The following is an 18,819-nucleotide window of genomic DNA, read 5'->3' on the forward strand; positions in this document are numbered from 1 at the left end:
GCAGGTTTACATTTATTCCATCAGGAGGAGCAGATGCAGTTTAAATGACGGACAATATTCTTGAGGTATCTTTATCAGGTCCGGGCCAGAGGTGTTGCCTAGGTAACCGATAATCCTGGGACCTGGTGTTGCTGGACAGTGAACATTATCACTCATCAGTGTAACGCCGCATCTCCTTAAATTAGAAAGATCACCAAATTTAGTGGAGTTCTGTTGATAATTTGATGCTCCTACATTATGTCGATTCATCACATGATAAGTCTGGAAAACATTTTGGACTGCCCAGTTAGGAGGAAGACGACTGATTGGCAGATGTCCAGCAGGCTGTCCTGATTAGCCAGAAACCGTCTACTGCTAAAGAAGTTGGTTGTTCGCAGATTTCATATTAATAGAAAGTTCAGTGGAGGGAAAACTGGTTGCAGAAAAAGGGCTAAAGTCAACGGGGGCCTTACGAGGAGGATGGAACATTAACTGTCTGATGATGATTGTTGTGGCCATTTGTTAAATTTAGTGAATTGTAATTTCTACAAATTTAGTTTTCTTCTTTGGGCAAAATATAGAATATACTTACATTGGTTGAGAACCAAAATCTATAATTAATTTTTATATTTGGAATTGTTTAGATCATTTGGTAACTGTTAGACCCTCCCATAGGTGCTTGGTGGAGGTCTATTGTTTGGAAAATCTCTGGTGTGTTGATGGGAGGTTTTTGTAAAATGGTTTTTTTTTTTAACCACTTTTTGAACTTGAAACGTCAGATTAAGTTAACTTTTGTTTTCAACTAAGTTGTAAGAGATTTTTGGTAACTATTTTGTCTATATTTTCACAAGGAATAAAGCGTATATATTCAAAACAATTAAGTCGGAAGTGCGCACAAGAATCAAACCACCTGTTATCAGCCACGGCCTTTGTTGGAGATTTTGGTTTTGGAACCTAGAAGGCCGCAACAATGATCCTGCAGAAATTGAATTGGTTTGATGTCTTAGGAGAGAAAAACTTAAGGAAAACTCAATGAAACATTGATTAACAGCTTATTTAAACTGGAAGTCATTCCGGTAAACTAGCTACTCTGACTGTCCCAGGTTTCATGCTGCAGTTCTCAGGCCTTATGAGGTCCAGCCCAGTCCTCACCCTAAACCTGGCCACCTGACAGCTGGGTGCTGTGGTCATGTTTGGGTGAGCAACAGCCCCCTCTAATAAATGTATGTGTGTCCCTGCAGAGACACACGGCCCAGCTGAGGGAGGAGCTGCTGAAGCTGTCCTGTCCCGACGGCCTGGAGCCCGACGGAGACGAGTTCTCTGAGAAGAGCGCCGCTCTCATCCTCAAAGACCTGTCCAGTCAGGACGCAGAGAAACCCACCGGCAGTCAGGACAGCCACTGCAGCGAGGGCCAGCTATGAGCCCACCCACTCACCCCCACCCACCAGGCCACTCGGACCCCACTGGCCCCATATTTTCCAGCATCTTCGGCCCCTCACCTTCCTCTTTCTGATGATTACTCTTTAAAGACTGGATGGCTTTGAGAGGGCGAGCCATCACTTTGTCAATATTTGTATGTAAAGATCTAATTGCAGAATAGTAGTGGAGGGAGCTCAAGTACCAGAAGCCGATGAGACAAACTCTGAACTATGCTATGCCCTTATTAAAGTCAAGAAAACTTTTATTCACCTGTAAAAGACTGTAAACATTTTGTGCTTTTTTTTTCCAATTGTGAAATAACCACTGATTGGTATGTTATTAAACTTGTTTATGTATACATAATGGCAGAGGAAAAATGACAGATTATATAAGGGAAACTACCTTTAGAGAAGAATGTTTACTGAATGTTAAGTCCTTTTTTTCTTCTTTTTTTTGGGGGGGGGGGGATGTTTTTCGGACTGTTAGAGCGGTGATAGTTGGAATCAAGGATATATTGGTCATTCTTAAAGCATATTATTTAAAAGAAGAAAACACACAGGAAAGTGACTCTCAGAAAAACCTCTGGAGACCCCGCGCTACCTTTGATTTGTCTTGGATCATATCCACTTCAATAAGGTTTGAGATGGACATTTTTAACTCATGTTATATCTCTTTTACAGGCTCCAAATTAAAAGGCTTAACCACACTCTGGATCGACATTTGTCGCCTCTTAGAACTTCTCCATGACTGCTTTCCATTCACTCGACTGTAGACGGCCAGATCGGGAAATGTACTTTAAAGGCTTGTGCATGTGTCTGTGTGTTTTCTGTGCGTGTGCAACAATCCCCCGTGAGATACAAAAGCTGTGATGTGCCTTTGATCTACACCATACCACCAAATACTCCCAACAGAGTACCTTTGCTGAATAATCTGCTATTTCTACAGAATTCTGCTCCGTCTAGCTAAAGAAAACTGCTTTGATTTGATTTTATTATGTTGAAACAGCAGTGGAAAAAAAAAAAGCACTTTCTATTTTACTCACTCCTTAGTACAGTCACATAATCCTTTTGCTAGGACATTAAATGGAGCTTGAAAAATATGGACTGACTGTGCGAATGCTTTTTTTTTTTTTTTGTTTAGCAGGATGTCCTAGTTCTGACCTGCAAGAGCTTGTTTTGTCACTGAAAGTAAATTATAGTTCGGGGTCAATTTGTTGCTGGAAAATTCTTTGTGATGACGTCAAAATTCTCAAAGACGACCACACAGTTTCCCTGTGTGAGACAGAGGCTAGCAGCGTAGTTCTGAGTTTTACTCTGAAGCTTCTCATATGTTCACTAAATAGTGATACATTCCCAGCATTCATGACAGTTTATCTCATGTTAGGGAGCTGGAAAATAAATCAATAAATCTATCTATATCGGATAGACACATTACCAGTATCAATACATCTGATAGAATATTCACTGAACTCCAGTCCAGGACTGCACAGCATTCTGGGAGATGTAGGCAAAGGAAAGGCTTTAACTGCTCAACCTCTTATGACCAGGTAAACAAGGTGGGCGGCATCAACTCGCACAGTCTTTGGTTACCTAGCAACAACCCGTAGAGTAACTTGTGCAGCAGCAGTTTCATGTTTTGCCTCCGTACTTCATAACTGCTTAAAAATGGAGTGAAAACAGGATAAAACTTGGAAAGGTCATTCCACCAGCTTAGCAATATTTTAGATATTTTAAAAAAATTATCTATTGGCAATTATCAAAATCAATTAATATGAAACGCTTACGTCGTGACGAGGTATATTTAATCAATAGTTTTTCACAGAAATGTGAGCCTACTGAAAAGTCTAGTCTCTGTGTTCGGTTCTTGGTTAAAGCCGTTGCATGAATTCCTGCATCAGTGCAGCATGGCATGGAGGTCCTGGTGGTCTTCAGCTTATCTGCACAGCTCTGGTGTCTGTGACTTTGACCAGTGGAGGTTCAAGGTTTAAAAGGAGGTGTGACAACAAAATGAGGTAGAGGTGGAGTTACTTAAGAATTGCAGGTCACATTTGCACCAAATTGTACAGTGGCAGAAAGAAGCTGTACAGTGGCAGAAAGAAGCTGCCCTATTAAACCCTAAGCAATTTCACTGGACAGACCATGAAAACTGGTTATCAAAAAGAAATAAACATTATTTACACAAACCTGACACCAAAACAATAAATGGTACCAATACATATTTACATACATAAATCTAAGGGCAATCAAAGAATAAATAACTCTTAAGAGCATTAACCTTCCTAACTGACATGGTATGCTCCAGGAGCTTTTCAGCACCTCTTGGACAATTTGTCCAAGGTGTCTAACTTCTTCACACATTAGACACGTTGGACATTGTGGACCCGGCTCAGACACTTAGCCATGCTGTTTCACAGTATGCTGATAGGTCATCTTTCCTGGAAGCTGACATAAAAATGTTTTTCCATTCAACCTATGTCAGCAAGCCTGAACGTGATGTCACGTTCGGCTCCACTCCACTACCTGCTGCTTTCGAACTGTCAGGTCCACATGCTTCAGGACTGCTAATCACTTCCTGAAGAAGCGTGTGGACCTGACACTGCTTGTGTGGGCTTGAGTGTTTCTCAAAGCACTCAAGCCCACACAGCTTGAGTGCTTTGAGAAACAGCTGTGGGTACACCATTGCCCATGTGGACGGTGAGTGCCACCTTACACTGATCGTGTTTTGTCCTTCACAGAACAAAACGCGCATCTGTCCAAGAGGTCCCTTTCGCCATCTATGCCTGTAAGATGTTTAACTGCATCGTTCATGAGTTTCAGAAGGAGCTGAAATCGGCAAAAGGGTCGGGATAAAAGCAGGCCAACCCTTCAGAAACAGATATCGACTAGTACTACTGTAGTCGATACCATGTTCTGAGGAGAGACCTGTTTTTCATCCTCTGCCTTTCGGACAAGGCTATGAAGAATATTGGCAAGAGCCACCTCCTCAAGCCAGCTCTGTTTCTCACTATTCTCACTAAATTAAAACCACATTCACCCCCAAACATTTCAGTTATTTATTTATTTATTTTGTCCCGTTTTTAAAAAGATGACTTTACTTTTCTCACTCTTGTATATTTATAATTTAACGGTGTACATACAAATATTAATATCCCCAATAGAACACACGTCAAAATATAAAACTTGTGCAAAATATGAAACAAATAATTTGAAAACATTATCATTGTGAATCAAATTAAGCAAAACCCTAACTTGTAGCAATGAGCGACAGAGATGACAAAGTGTTTTGCCCTGTGCCCCGATATAACTGGATCCGCCTCTGCTCCCGTGTGCAGATTTACCATCGAACGTTTTCGTGCACGCACGGTTTCATTGCTTTTCCCAGAATGCAATGCGCATCTGTCATGGCTGCTTACTGACGCTTCTTTCGGCACATGGATAGCTAGAAACAATCTCTGTCAGATTCAGGCGTCGGGATTCGTCTCAGTGTCCAGGTCGCCTGGAGCTCGGTCTGGTGTGGGACCGTCCTGGCTGCACTCGGGAGATCCAGCCGAAGTTGAGCAGAAACGAACAGTCATGTTGCTCAGCGTGGAGATTCCTGTACTGAGAGGCTTTCTGACAGCCAGCGAGGCTACGAACTGGACACAAAACATCGTTACTGATGCAGGTGAGACAGACTCACGTTTATTTCACCGGGTTAACGCAGCTTCGGCATCCGAGTAATGTTGCCCTTAAGGGCCATTAATTTTATTTTCAACATAATTGGCTGACATTTTGTTATTGTTATAAGATGGCTAAGAATTAAATGGGCTAAGAATTAAATGTCTTAGCCCTATTTTTTGCACAGCGTGAAGGGTTTGACTTTTTCTCGAGCGAACACAACATAGACCCATTTAAAGACTGGACTGTATTTATTTACCTTAAGGTTGGGCAATAATAACATGTCAACTGGAGAGACGTGTGTATTTATACTTGTAAAATAAAACGGGTTTCTAAAGAAATCATCGTCTGTCTTAGTCGGTCTGTTCTATTCGAGTTGGCTGTTGGTAAGTGATAGTTTTCCATGTTAAATCTTGTCGCTGAACAGCGGATCAGATGGCTAACGATGAAAGAAAGAGCCGACCCTGTGTGGAAGTCTCGTGCTCAGTTCTCTGCGCTCTCACGCGGCATCTCAACCGGACCGCGAGAACATGAACACAGATGGGGGAACATGCTTGTGGTATGCCAGGGGAGGGAACCTTATGACAGAAGTAAGCGAGCTTGTATACTCGCAGAGTATAACAGGAAAATATGAGTTGGTGTTAAATTAGAAAGCCCCTAAGTGTGCCTCGATAACAGTCCTTACATCCCTCTGCGCCCAACTTGGAAGGCATGTTTGGCTACTTTTATTCCCATTTGGATTCATGAATATTCCCTCCTTATCGCTTTCGTGTTAAAGGTGTTCTCTGTAATCTGTCACCCTCGGTATCTGTCACCCAGTGACGCCTGAACAGTGGAGAAAAATTATGTTTCTTCGTCTCTCATTCATGATGAGCCAAGGAAATCCCAGTTCTACCTGCAATCCCAGTAAACCAGGAAGACTATTAATTTTTATTTGACTTATTTTTAAGCAAGCAAGCCAAAAATAAAAACAATATAACTAATTTCGGAACGTTAGTCCCTTCACTTGTAAATTTAATCCACTAACCAGCCAAATTTGGAAATGAAAGCTGGGGTATTTCAGCTCGATCTCCTCATTTTGAATGTTTCCATGCCCCCATTTGAACTGAAACACTGAAAAAGTTCAGTGCATCTTTAAAACATGTTACAAGTCACACACCGTCCCTGCTGGCTTTCAGCAGCAGGCGGAATCAAACAGATATAATATTGCATATATCTACAATATTGCAAAAATACTGCTTTTACTAAGTTCAAGCCAATTTCTTCACAAGAAAAATCGCTTGAGTGTAATAAAATGTTTAGTTTCTTTATTTTACCTTGAGAGGATTTTAAGTTTAAAATTCAGCATGCTGAAGCATGTTAGACGTTTATCACAATTTCTTTTACAATTCTGCTTCAAATAAAGAACATTGTTAGTGATTTACTGGGCCATATGCTTTTATGGACGGTCATTTTTAAAAAAAAAAGTGAATCTGTAAAACTGTGGCATTAACTCAATGTGATTAAAAAATTGGGGTGCACCTAACTTTTGTTTTGTCTCACCAGGGCAAGAAGTTAGTGTAGAGCAGTGGTGCCCAAAGTAGGTCCTGGAGGGCCGCCATCCTGCATGTTTCAGTTATCTCCCTGGTTTGACACACCTGGATCAAATGATGGCTTTGACCTGCTGAAAAGGTTGTTGCTACCACCAGGGAGAGAACTAAAACATGCAGGATGCCGGCCCTCCAGGACCGACTTTGGACGCCCCTGGTTTAGAGCTCTGTCCTAATGAATTGTGGATAGAAACATCTTGAGTCTCCTTGCATTTGTCTAGTGATTCCTGTTTCTCCTTCTGATTACAGAATGCTGATAGGATGGGATGACACGGGTCAGAGGTGACTAGTCAGTCATAGTCATACCAGGAAGTTAGAGAGCCTGCTGTAATACTCTCTGTGATAATCCTTTGGAAGTTGCTGAGTATCCTGGAGGCCTTGCCAGCTCTCCTCAGCTTCTACTTGGGTAGAGTAGTCGCCTTGTGATCGGAAGGTTGTAGGTTCGATTCCAGCTTCCTCCCGCTTACATGTCTATGTGCCTACCAATCTGCCTATCGATGTATGAATGGGTGAATGTGACTCAACTGTAAAGCGCTTTGAGTGGAAAAGCTATATAAGTTTAGTCCATTTACTGCTCCTGTCTTTCCTGGTTCAATCCCCACTGCGGGGACTGTGATGTTCTGTTCTCTCTGCTGTCTGCTATCGTCCACAAAGACCTCCCTGGTCTTCCAAACACCATGATGAGAGGACTCTCATGGCTCATCACCTTACACTGTCATCTGTGATTTTAATGTTAAAAATGTAAGTTATGTTTGGCTGTACAAAGTTAGCTGCTCAGTAGACCCCCTAGTATGTTTGCCTAGAAAATCTGCTCTTTTGGGGGAGTTGTGAATGCGTAGTCGAACTCTGATGTGGACCAAGCAAGCAAACTCTGGTTCACCTACAAAGTTGCTTCTGGGTTCAATTGAAGTAAACTCTGGTACGGATCCAAAAGCAGGAGTGGACTACAGTGCAGGGCATTCTGGGTAAATACAACCAAAACAGACGCAAGAGTCTTATTGAGTCTTAGCGGGAGAAATGACTCATTGTTCTTTGTCAAGAACAAAAGAGAAATCCTACAACCGCTAAAATCTGATTCCACTTCATTTTTGTTTCCATTTGATGAGAAAGGGGGTTTGGTGTCCTGGTCCTTGGTGCAGCGCTACCACAGGCGAGGAGGGGGAAAAGTTACTCAAAGAGCTTGGTTTGTTTGACTCAGAGCAGTGTGAAGGAGAGCCACAGCCTCTGAAATTATAACAAATGTTGCAACTTTGGTCCTAATCAAACCATTTGTACTTAACTATCAGATGTGAAAATGACCTTAGTTTTCTTGCACTTTTGAATTTGTTGAACTGTTTAGGGAATTTACAGCTGTTGCTATAAACATGAGAACATTTTTTTGTTAGTCCAGAAGCTGTTTTTTGTTTTATATAGAATCCTACACCAGTGACCGTACTGGGGACAGTGGTTGGGTCAGTGACTTGTCAAGGACATGTGGAGGCACTGTGGGGCTGGGGAGGGAACCAATAACACCGGTTAGTGGGCTTTTACAGCCGTCTTTATAGCTGCACCATTATGGCCTATGTGGTGTAATTAAAAGGAGAAGGATGAGGTGTCCACCCAACCGAGGATGGGTTTAGAGGAGAGTTACTGAAAGTCTTTATGATATGTAGAACTGCATGATGGCGCAGTGGGCAGCTAGAAGGTCCTGGGTTCATATCCCGGCCTGGCCTGAGATCATTCTGCATGTTCTCTGTTGTTCAAATGTGGGTTCTCCCCAGATACTCCGGCTTCCTCCTGCAGTCCAAAAACATGACTGTTGGCTCATTTACTCTATGCATGCATGGTTATCTGTTGCTCACTTCAACATGGTGTGAAAAAATGGTCAGTTTTACCAAGAATCAAATCTTAAAACGCCAGCTCTGCTGTTTGCAGTTTTAGAGAGTTTGATCTAATTAGTCTTAAATTTCTTGTTTCACAGAGGAAATAATGTTCTCGTTTAATTAAAGGCATAAATCATTATTCCAGCCAGCGCTTTGAAAATTGCATATTGTAATTTTTTTAATCTCTAGTGCAGAGTACAGAAGCTGCATTTGAAACCAGAATTACTCACAGCGCTGCCTGTAATTACTTCTGTCGACCTCTTATTTATCAGATTACCATTATACTCCAGTTGTTTTCTAACATTATGGTAATTGCTCAGCAGGAGAAACCGGAACAGGTTATACAGAGTGGGACTGTTTGGACCTGCTTTAAACAGCCCGGTGTTATTTCTCTGAAGCTCCTTATGAGTCGTGTGAGTTTTAATTTCAGTGATGTGTGAAAAGGAGAGGCCTTTTCAAGTCAGCTGCAGAGCAGTATTAAGGCAGCAGAAACCTCTGGAAATGTACTAATCCACCCCCCAACTCCCCACAACAGACCACCAGCAGGATTCCCAGCTGTGCCCTTGTGAGCCATCTTGGGTCTGCATTGTTGCCCAGTCTTGTGCGCTTCTGCAGATTCCATGCACAGTGAGCCTAATTAATGGCAGCTTATTTCACTAACCTTTTATGAGTTATGAACTCATTTGAAGGCCTCTCCTTTGTTTTCCATAATTGCTGCCTTTTCGTCGGCACGCCTCAAGAGGAGCTGAGGTTTCATTAAACTTGTGGCTGTACCACTGCCGTTCATTTCCCCTCCCATAAAGCCAGGGCTGGCTCATTCTCCTGCTTGTCCTCTACTTCTTCCCCCGCCCCCCTCCTCCTGCTCTCATGGCTGCCCCTGGGTTTCATTAGATCAGCCGTGAGATGAGAATCTCCGTAGCTCCTTTACAATGCCAGCAGCACCTTATTAAAGCCAAGGGTACTGTGAAGGGGTCGTCTGATTGACTAATGGAGGCGTCTGCAGGCAGGCAGGGAATCTGACTTCATGACAGAAGCAGAGGCTAACTTTGACTCGGTGACAGAAGGCAGGTAGGTCTACAACACGGATCAGGACTTGAACTTTTGAGTCACGTAAAGGGAACCCCACCCTGGTATTTGGAATCAGACCTTTTTTAGACGTGGTTATGTTTTCTAAACGGGCATTTTGTGGCTATGTCATTAGAGTAGATATTGAGAACATATAGCTGTCTGGCCTGCTTTCTAAGTGTGAAGGAGGTAAATGGAAAAAGGCAAGAAGAAACCACGACCATGACAGATAAATAAAGATTCTTTGCTGTAGGGATTGATCACGTGTTGTTCCGATAAGTAAAATTGTGTGGAAATTAACAACCAATATTTATTCCCATCTTGCTGCCATTTGTTTCTGAAGGCGGAGTAGAGGAGGTGTCTGTTTGGTCATGACGGTTATATATCTCCATCACTGCTTCAGTTAAACTCCCCACAATCCTTTGCTGTATCACCATCACAGGGCCCACATGACCAAGATCCTCTACTCCACCTCCCCGAACAAACGGCAACAAGATGGAAATAAATAACTTCTTTAAAATTTTGGCCTAGTTTTTTTTTTTATTGTTGTTTTTCGGACCGATAACGTGATAAAAAATTACTATTGGTCTATGCTGATGTTAGTGTCGATATATTATGCGACCATAACAATACATGTCAAAATCTGTGAATATTGCCGATCCCATCAACATTAGTCGGATATCGGCCCAGATTCTCACGTCGGCGCGTCCCCATTTCCCTACCTGAAGTTCAGAAGCATAGCCAATCTTCTGTCTGCCATCTCTAATCCCTTGTAGATTAACTCAGATAGAGTAGTGCATACAAGAAGCAACATTGTGTAGCGTGTCGTTAGCATTCGTTGTTAAAAGTCCACCATGCTTCGTGGAAGACGGTAGCAAGGTGGATCTGTCGGGTCAGACCAGCCCTGGAGTTCCTTTAGCTGATGCTGGCTTTAGTATTCTTGGCATGCTGAGCTGTCTGCTCTTGCCTTGAATTTAATGGATGTTTTCATGTGGGTGTGTGTGTGTGTGTGTGGCACTGTTTGTTAATGTGGCCAGGTTGTATTCTACAGCTCAGAACACCTCTTCCTCCTCTTCCTCCTCCTCCTTTCTTGTTTGTTGTCTCCACCGGGGAACAGAACGCAATCAGTGCTAATGAGCTAAGCCGGCTCCCTCCGCAAATAAAAACCTAATGAAAGACGAGGAGAGTTTCACTGGAGCAACAACGTTACTCCTTTGTTGTCCTTCCTTTTTTTCCCCTCCGTGTTTGACACCAGCTGGCCGTCTGTGTTACGGCAACACGAGGGGAGACCCCACATCATGCTGGCAGTATCATTCTTAGAACCTAAAATGACAGAACATGAGACAAGTACTTGTTTTTGGTAATTTTATATGTATTGAAACATTTTATCATAGCAAAAAACAAACAATATGCAGGTCTGTGGAATTATGAGATGATGTATTTAAATCTGATCATCTAATGATAGTTATAACCTTTTGGTGGAATATTGTTTATATCCGTGAAGAAAGCTTTAAAAAGCAGTTCCTGTATTCATAGAACTGAAACTGGAAGGTGGCCCGATCACCTTGACTTCAGCCTTTCTCAGGTCACACACTGCAGACTTTATGCATTATTTTTGCACACATGAGATTTGAGCATTTATGACTATTCACCTCCATAATTCTTAGCTACGTAAACAAAAAATAAAGACAAATGTATTGATTTCCAAACTTTTTACAGGTATATGAAGGTTATGAAGTGAATATAGACGAGGCCTATTATAATGACATATTTTGTTGGGCGATAAATTGGCACATAAATTATTGCGATAAATGATAATGTTGTTGTTTGGAGTCCATTACCGAGTAATATGGCAACTGGAGGACATTTAAAATATCCCCAAAATAAATAAACAAAACAACAAATAAAATGAATTATGACTTAGTTTTAATTGATTGTGTGATTAATTTATTTGCTGCTTATTGTGACAGCCCTACCATGGATATGAAATAAGAGAGTCTGAGTTTTGGCTGTATCGTCTATCTTGTTTTCAGCTGCTTTGTTGGTCTTGTTGCAGACGCGGGGCCCCTGCTGCGGGCCCTTCTGGACGGGGACTTCGAGGCCGTGCTGCTCAGCCCTCAGGTGGCAGGTGTGCTGACCGGAGACGGCAGCTGCAGAGAGGGGGAGGACCTGGAGGCCTACCTGGAGAGATGCCTGCTACTGTATCTGACTGCCCATGGTGACGATCAGCCAAACAACAGGTAGCCCAGCACGAATGCTGCTGTTCAGTCAAACTCATGTTAGATTTTCACCAGTAACTGATTGGTTAGACATGTTCTCTTTTCAATTGTTGGGGAAATGAGAACAGGTGGCTGAGACTGGAGGCAGGTCGAAGTACAACTGAATAAAACGCATGTCGCTTTCTGATCTTCATTTATTTAAAAAAAAGTAAAAACTGCTGTCTTTTTGTCTTCCATTGTTTTTTTCCCCCAACTTTCAGTAAAAGCCACTGAAGGGTGTGGTTCTGATGTGTTGTAGAACCATTTTCTGAATCAGGTCGTAGCTTCTGGCTTCTCCTGGTTCCTGTGTCCATTTCGTCTCTCTGATGTCCTCTTCCAGATTCCACATTTCTTCGTTCTGTATAGGAGCTACAGTGGAACTGGTTGATAGTTTTAGAACCTCCTGAAGCTTCTCCTCACTGAGACTTATAAAAGCTGTTTATTAAGTGAGCAAAGCCTTTTCTTAAAGCGGTGGTGAGTAACTCCTGCTGTTCTGTTGCAGGGAGCTTGTAGTCTTGGCCATGGCCGTCTCCTGTCTCCACCTGTTCGCTCAGAGCAACTGGACCGGACCTCCACTCTCTCTCCACATGTGGGACCGGCTGCCTTCGGCTCTGCTGTCCTCTCGGGTACGACGCCGTTCTGTTCTGGCTTCTCATCTTATCCTTCCTTGTTGTTCTTGTGTTTCCACTTGGCATTAAACATGAAACCGGATTGGTGGAGATTTATTTACTGGATCGACAGCAGTGAGTCTTAGAAATATGAAAGCCTTCAGATCACACTTGCGTTTGCTGTCTACAGTTTACTGCTGGCTTACTGAATTTAGTTTTCATAACTTTGTTTAATTTTAGCTAGTGGTGGAACTTGATTAAACAATTTTAATTGAGTTCATTACAGGGTCTGTAGTTGGTCAATTGCAGTTAATCGCATTTTAATCAAAAGCTATATATTGATAAAATAAGCAACATTTTCAGTTTAAAACCTGTTTTTGCAGATAAATTGTTGAATAAATAGACATACTGTATGAGCTCAATAATAAAGTGCTTCAGGTTCTTCAACCATCAGATTGATGCAAAGTACCATTCTAGTCATCCAGTGTTCCAGGAAGTTCTGATCGTTCCAGTCTGTTTAGAAATGTGGGCTGTGGACATTGACATTAGGGACATCTGTGCTGCTGAAACATGTTTAGCATTCAGATGCTATTTCTCCTTTTAGCACAACTATCTGGAACACAACAATAGTCTTTTCCAGAGTCCCAAAAATGAACTCCCAGCAGGTCAAGAGAAGTGGCTTTGTCATCTGTCGCTGTTGTTCACTTGTGCGTCCGATTTGCAGGTGTACCAGAAACGCAATACAAAGGTTCCAGCTTGAAACTTTTGTGTGCAACAAAATATAACTCCTCTTGAACATGAGTATGGGGGAATATTATTGCCATATTTCGAGTACGGACGTAGCCAAAGTGTGCAGGACTCGAACACGACGAATGTGCATGAGAATGAACTACACAATCACCAGGGGCTGCAGAGACACCAACAAGTTCTGAGAAAGCTTTTCACCAGCAAGTACAAAATACGGTTAGATAAATAAGAAAAAGACAGCCCCAGATGGACACATTGCACCTTGGCTGTAAATATCTCTCCAGTGAAAATGCATCAGAAACGTTTCACATTAATGTCACAAATGGCAGGAAATATAGATACCGCACAAGCACATCTTCTGAACTTGTCTTCTGGCCGGTTGGTGATTTAACATATTTTTATATGGGCTGGATCTTTTGGCTTAATATTGTTTCCATCATCAAGGCAGTAAGGCAGTCCCTCATAGACAAAAAAATAAAAAATATCGCTTTTAATAAAACAACTGGTGAAGGACGTATCCTCGATGAATTTGTCCAATTGCCCAATCTTAATGGAGAGCCCAACACACCACCTGCTCTGTAAGACCTGCCAGACCGATCAGCAGGATGATGGATGCCGCAGCAGACCTGGCCTCCAAAATCAATCACACATATTCTGAGTTTTCAGGACATGTGTGTTGCATCGCTCCGCTCTCTGTGGAGCGATGCAACAGCTGCTGGTGAGAGTTGGTTGCTTCCTAAACACGACAAGGAAATAAGTTGGTTTTGAAATGGAAGTGTGATTTCATGCCGTCACTGACCATACAGTCTGGACATGGCCTTGACCGGACCATGTGAGCAACACCAGTGTTGTGAACACGTCAGATCTGTTCATTCCACCTCCTCAGCTTTATTATCTGCTTTCTTTGCCAAGTCCAAAATTTTCCGTGGATATTTAATCCAGAGTTTTCAGAGACAGATGTAGGACGCCGGCGATCTGGAGACACAGGACAGGTTCCCAGCAAGGAAGCCTCTCCTGGGTCCTAATTACAGAAGCTTTCAAGGTATTGCTTCCTCAGAGAGCCTCACATCCAGGCACTCCGTAGCAGTTATCATATGTTTAGCATCCGTGATTTATGTACCGTCACACCGGCTGTTTCCAAGCAACCACCAAGACATAGATGACGGCACAGGTGAGACGGCGCACGAACATAGGAGGGCATCTCTCATGTTTACATTCAGTAGTTATGTGTACGTAACCAAGACGATTGCTTCTAATAGGAAATATTTTTTCTTTTGAGAGTTTAAAGTCCAAATCCTTCCACAGATTCCCAATCAGTTTCAAACTGCTGCTCTTAAAATCCTTAATACTTCTTCCACGCAGATCAAACTTTTCGTCCGGTTGAAAGATTACTCTAAACCTAAATCTGGCAAGGGTAGGATTAATTTTGGAGCTTTGCTATGAACTTCATGTTAGGGTAATAAAATACATTTTTCTGAATGTCTTTTAGAAGTTGTTTTCACACAGCGGCCTCTTTAGCTCTCAGAAGATTTCTGTCCCTTGCAGGCGGTGCTGATGGTACTCCAAAACTTTGTTTCTTCTCAAGACTTATCCAGACTGAGGTCTGGATAACCACCTGGCAGGCAGGCGGTCTCTGTCATGTAGATCATTATGACTTTCATATATCAACATAATATCTGAACTTGCAAATGCAAAACTTGGTACATTCTTCAGATTTTTCATTTAAGCCTTTTTTTTTTTTTTTTTGCACAATTTATTTTCTAAAACTATGGCATTTAAGGAGTTTTGGGTAGAACATATTTACAGACAAAAGTTAGTTTTTTTTATCTTGTATGAAAAATCTTTATATTTTCTGTACAGTTTTGCTTATTGCTCTTGAGTGTTTTGCTCTTTCAGCAAATTGCATTTTTTTAAGTCTATACAGTCCAGCTAACAATTAGTCAGTTACTAAATTAGTTGGTGATTATTTTAATAATCAACTTATCATGATTAATTTGATTAATTGTTTCAGCCCAAATCAGCATACATTCAGTGATAACTCTAATATCAGCAACTGTTGGAAAACATTAACTTTCTTACATTGAAATTCTTTTTGGCTAAAGAAATTTTCTAAAAAGTATGTAATTATTCTGGAATTTAGCAAAAAGGTAGTCTGAATTAATGTCAGATGGTGAGAAAAAAAAGGTGCATTACATATCTGCTGTCAGCCATTTCTTGATGATTGTAAGAGTTTAATTACTTATTTCAGACCAATTTAGTGACAGTTCTGCATGAGGGTGATAAATCATAACACTTTTTCCTCACCTCTTTTTGAATATATTTTTTCTAGAGTCCCCAGTTGTTGACGGAGGCGACCCTCTCCAGCCTGCTCCTCGACGGCGAGTCAGTGTACAGCCTAGTGGTCAACCCCTTCCTGCTGCTGCTGGCCAGGGTCATTCTCACCAAGTGCGCTGCCAAAATGGAACGCCTTCAGGTACATCAGATTTTCTCTCACCTCACAACTGAAGCATCCGCGCATCCTTACAAAATCTTAATAGTTGTTCAATTAATCCATCTTAAATTAAAGCCTACAAATGTCTTCAGTACATGAAAAAATATAAGTTGGCCTTAAAAACATGTATCACAGACCTTAAATTTCGACAGGACAAATTAATCCCGTATATATTGGAGTTTTTTTCTTGCGGGACCTTTCTATGGTTTTCTACGAGTTCCAAAATCATTGGTAGCGTTTCCACACACAACTTTTCTATTTTTGTATTAAATAATAACGAGTCAGAGTTTCCACCAGACCTGCTAAGCCTGGTGGTGGGGGCCCCAGAGCTGTCCACCAGCGGCCCACCATTTGTTTTGTGTTTAAAATCTTTTTTTTAAACATTTCAAAAATTCCAAGGTGCACAATAAGTCATCATAATTTGTAAATAATAGCGTGAGACCAATTGGAAGCGCAGGGATAAAAAACACTATTTAAAATAAATAACAATGCTTATCCTGGTGGGGGGTGGCAAGTAAAGCCTGGTGGCCTGCCAGACTTATAATACACTGGACGAAAGCTAGCAGTTTCAAAGCTGTTGTGTGTTTTGGAATCTGGAGGTTAGACTCATTTTAGAAGATAATGTGTCTGGAATCATTCTGATCAGCCTTTTGTACATCTAACCAACTATTAGGTAGCTGAAAATTGAATGCAACAGTAGAAATTCTGGATCCATCTCTGCATTCCACGGAAAGAGAAGCTGTATAACAGGAACTAGCCGTTAGACTGACTCCAGCAGACGTTTTGCCTCAGCTGACATCATCAGCTGAATCTGGACACCCAGAAAGCCCATTTATTGTTTGGTGATTTAGTCATAAAAGACTCCTTAAATGCTAATGGCCTATAAGAGATCTAACTACCAGCCTTGTTCCCCAGATAGTGGGGTGGGTGAGCTGGCCTAGTTTTTCTTCTCCTCATCTTCAGCTGATCATCTCTCCTCCTGTTCTCTGCCGAAACATGCAGGCCGTGTTCGGACGCGGCTAATTGCCCCTTGAGCACGCTTGGCTGGCCTGCATGTGTGAATACAAGCTGCGGGACACTGATTCAGCGAGACAGACAATTAAAGGTTCGTGCAGCCATGCTACAGAGGATGTGCTGCGCCTATACTGGAAGATGCAGCAGGCACCCGCAAAATGACTCGCAAATAAGATTTGACACGGTTCGGTTCCTCTCCTCTAGTGCTGAACAAGAGCAGGGGGGCAGAAGGAGAAAGCGTTGACTGGCTAAGAGACATTGGCTGTTCTTTCTGTTGTAGTCAGATGGAAAAAAGCAAAGCAGTTTGCTGTTTTTACTGCGTGTTCAGCACTTTTCCTCCGGCATGCGTCTTTGTGTTTGCTGGCGTTTCATTTGTGCTGATTGGGCCTGAAGATCAGCGTGTCCAGGTGAACTCTGAGCCGAATGCGTGTCAGTTCCAAGCGCTGCCTCTTCTTCTGGCCTTGCAGCCTTTCACGCCTTCTGCAACGCTGGCACTTATTCCACACGGTTTTCAAAATAATCCAGGACATTTGAACATGAGGCTGTATTGTCGGAGCATTAAAGGGTTGATATAAAACCAAGTCACCAGTGGTGGTAGTTGAATGCATTGGTCTTTAGGACTTATCCCAGCGTTTTTGACTTAAACAAAAAGAGTCCATTTAATAGAAGTTTGAAGATGGCTGACCTGATCTGTTTCTGGGTTGCAGCTCCTGCCCTGGTGGACTCTTCGTTACATCAACCTGCACCAGCAGATCCTGGAGGCTCGCTCTCCACAGCTCCTCAGCTTGGCCCACTGCTGCATGGACAGAGGTCTGTAGAAGCTCCGCTCTTCTTAACACGGTCCAGCTTTGGTTTCCACTGGGTTAAGGTTAGCTGTGCATATTAAGGTACATTTTGTGTTTAAACTATTAAAATAGGCAAATCTGGGCATTATTAGATGGAGTCTCGGAGTACCGGTGGTTCACCGTGCTAAAGGATTTTGGAGACCCATAACCCGGATGTCCAAGAATTTGTATTAAATCCTTTATTGCCCCTCAGCAGGGAATTTGACTGTGTAGACAAAAAATTCAGAATGCATACTGACATGATAAATTATTGCAAGCAATTGGAACAAGTTCAGTCACAAAAAGGTACAACAAAATGAGGTGGGATTCTGTGGCAGTATAAGTTAACTGAGATAATTACAAACTGCCATTTAAGATGCCATGTGGGATACGGCTGATTGATATCTGAAACTAAAGAAAATGTGCAGCTGTAAAGAAGAGCCGCTGCTGGATTTCATCACTGTTTGCACGGACCAAATATCTGATGAAGATGGTTGTTTTTGCTGTATTCAACAAAACCCAAATACCTCTAAATGTGCACAGCACACAAGCTCATAGTTTTACTCGCAAGAGAAATTATTTCTGTCTGAAAGCATTGCCAAAAGTGTTGCATTGTGAAATATCAATGAGGGAATGAATAATAGACACTGAACACTGTGTCTGTGAGTCAGACACCTCTATTAGGAGTTATGGCTGGAATTGTGGAGATTCTCTAGGGGTCAGGGGAAAAGTAACTTTCTTTGGAAGGACAAATCCTTTCTGTTACGATTTCATGGCTGCTCTCTGACCTGGGGCATTCTGCATGAAGGAATCAGTCCAGAGACATTTTCTTCTGTCTGTGCTTCACTTCCTCAGTAGTTTCCTCATCTGTGTTCTCTTCCACCAACTCCACTACTTACTGGTTAAGGCTACCCCATCACTGGCTGCAGTGGAGTTATGTTGGAACGGGGTTTCCCCCAGTGTATTGTTATTAGCCTGGCGGGTCACCAGGCTTTACTTGTGCCCCCACCAGGCTAAGCATTGCTTATTTATTTAAGTTTTTAAAAAAAAAAATTTATGTTTGCATTTTTTAAGATTTTATAGTTGGTGTTCAGGTGTTAATCTTCCAGGCTTTCAATAACGCATAATTATAAAGTGATATTTTCAAATATCCTGTCAACTTTGCCCTAGCGCAGAATGGCCGTGAGGATGGCCACTCTGCACTGCAGTGGCAAGTCTGCAATGGATGCCTGCCTGCAGAGAAATGCCGCTAGTTGCTAAACTAGCTCATCACACTTGCTGTTATTCATAGCCCTTCTTCCTACTGG

At 42.1% G+C, this 18,819-nt stretch overlaps 2 protein-coding genes across 4 annotated transcripts in view; both read left to right on the top strand.

Annotated features, from left to right (window-relative positions):
- Positions 1-2,497, top strand: part of birc6 (baculoviral IAP repeat containing 6) — a 78,222-nt gene extending 75,725 nt beyond the window's left edge. For all 3 annotated transcript variants that reach the window (XM_032554054.1, XM_032554056.1, XM_032554055.1), the window contains exon 73: positions 1,221-2,497. In XM_032554054.1, coding sequence (XP_032409945.1) covers positions 1,221-1,400 — 180 coding nt within the window. In that variant the 3' untranslated portion in view covers positions 1,401-2,497. The remainder of the gene's footprint in view (positions 1-1,220) is intronic.
- Positions 2,498-4,772: 2,275 nt separating this feature from the next.
- Positions 4,773-18,819, top strand: part of ttc27 (tetratricopeptide repeat domain 27) — a 50,488-nt gene continuing 36,441 nt past the window's right edge. Inside the window, exons 1-5 of the mRNA XM_032553792.1 lie at positions 4,773-5,061; positions 11,627-11,810; positions 12,331-12,454; positions 15,513-15,656; positions 17,396-17,498. Coding sequence (XP_032409683.1) covers positions 4,971-5,061; positions 11,627-11,810; positions 12,331-12,454; positions 15,513-15,656; positions 17,396-17,498 — 646 coding nt within the window. The 5' untranslated portion in view covers positions 4,773-4,970. The remainder of the gene's footprint in view (positions 5,062-11,626; positions 11,811-12,330; positions 12,455-15,512; positions 15,657-17,395; positions 17,499-18,819) is intronic.

The sequence above is a fragment of the Xiphophorus hellerii genome, chromosome 22 (genome assembly GCF_003331165.1).
Source record: "Xiphophorus hellerii strain 12219 chromosome 22, Xiphophorus_hellerii-4.1, whole genome shotgun sequence".
Lineage (NCBI taxonomy): Eukaryota > Metazoa > Chordata > Actinopteri > Cyprinodontiformes > Poeciliidae > Xiphophorus > Xiphophorus hellerii.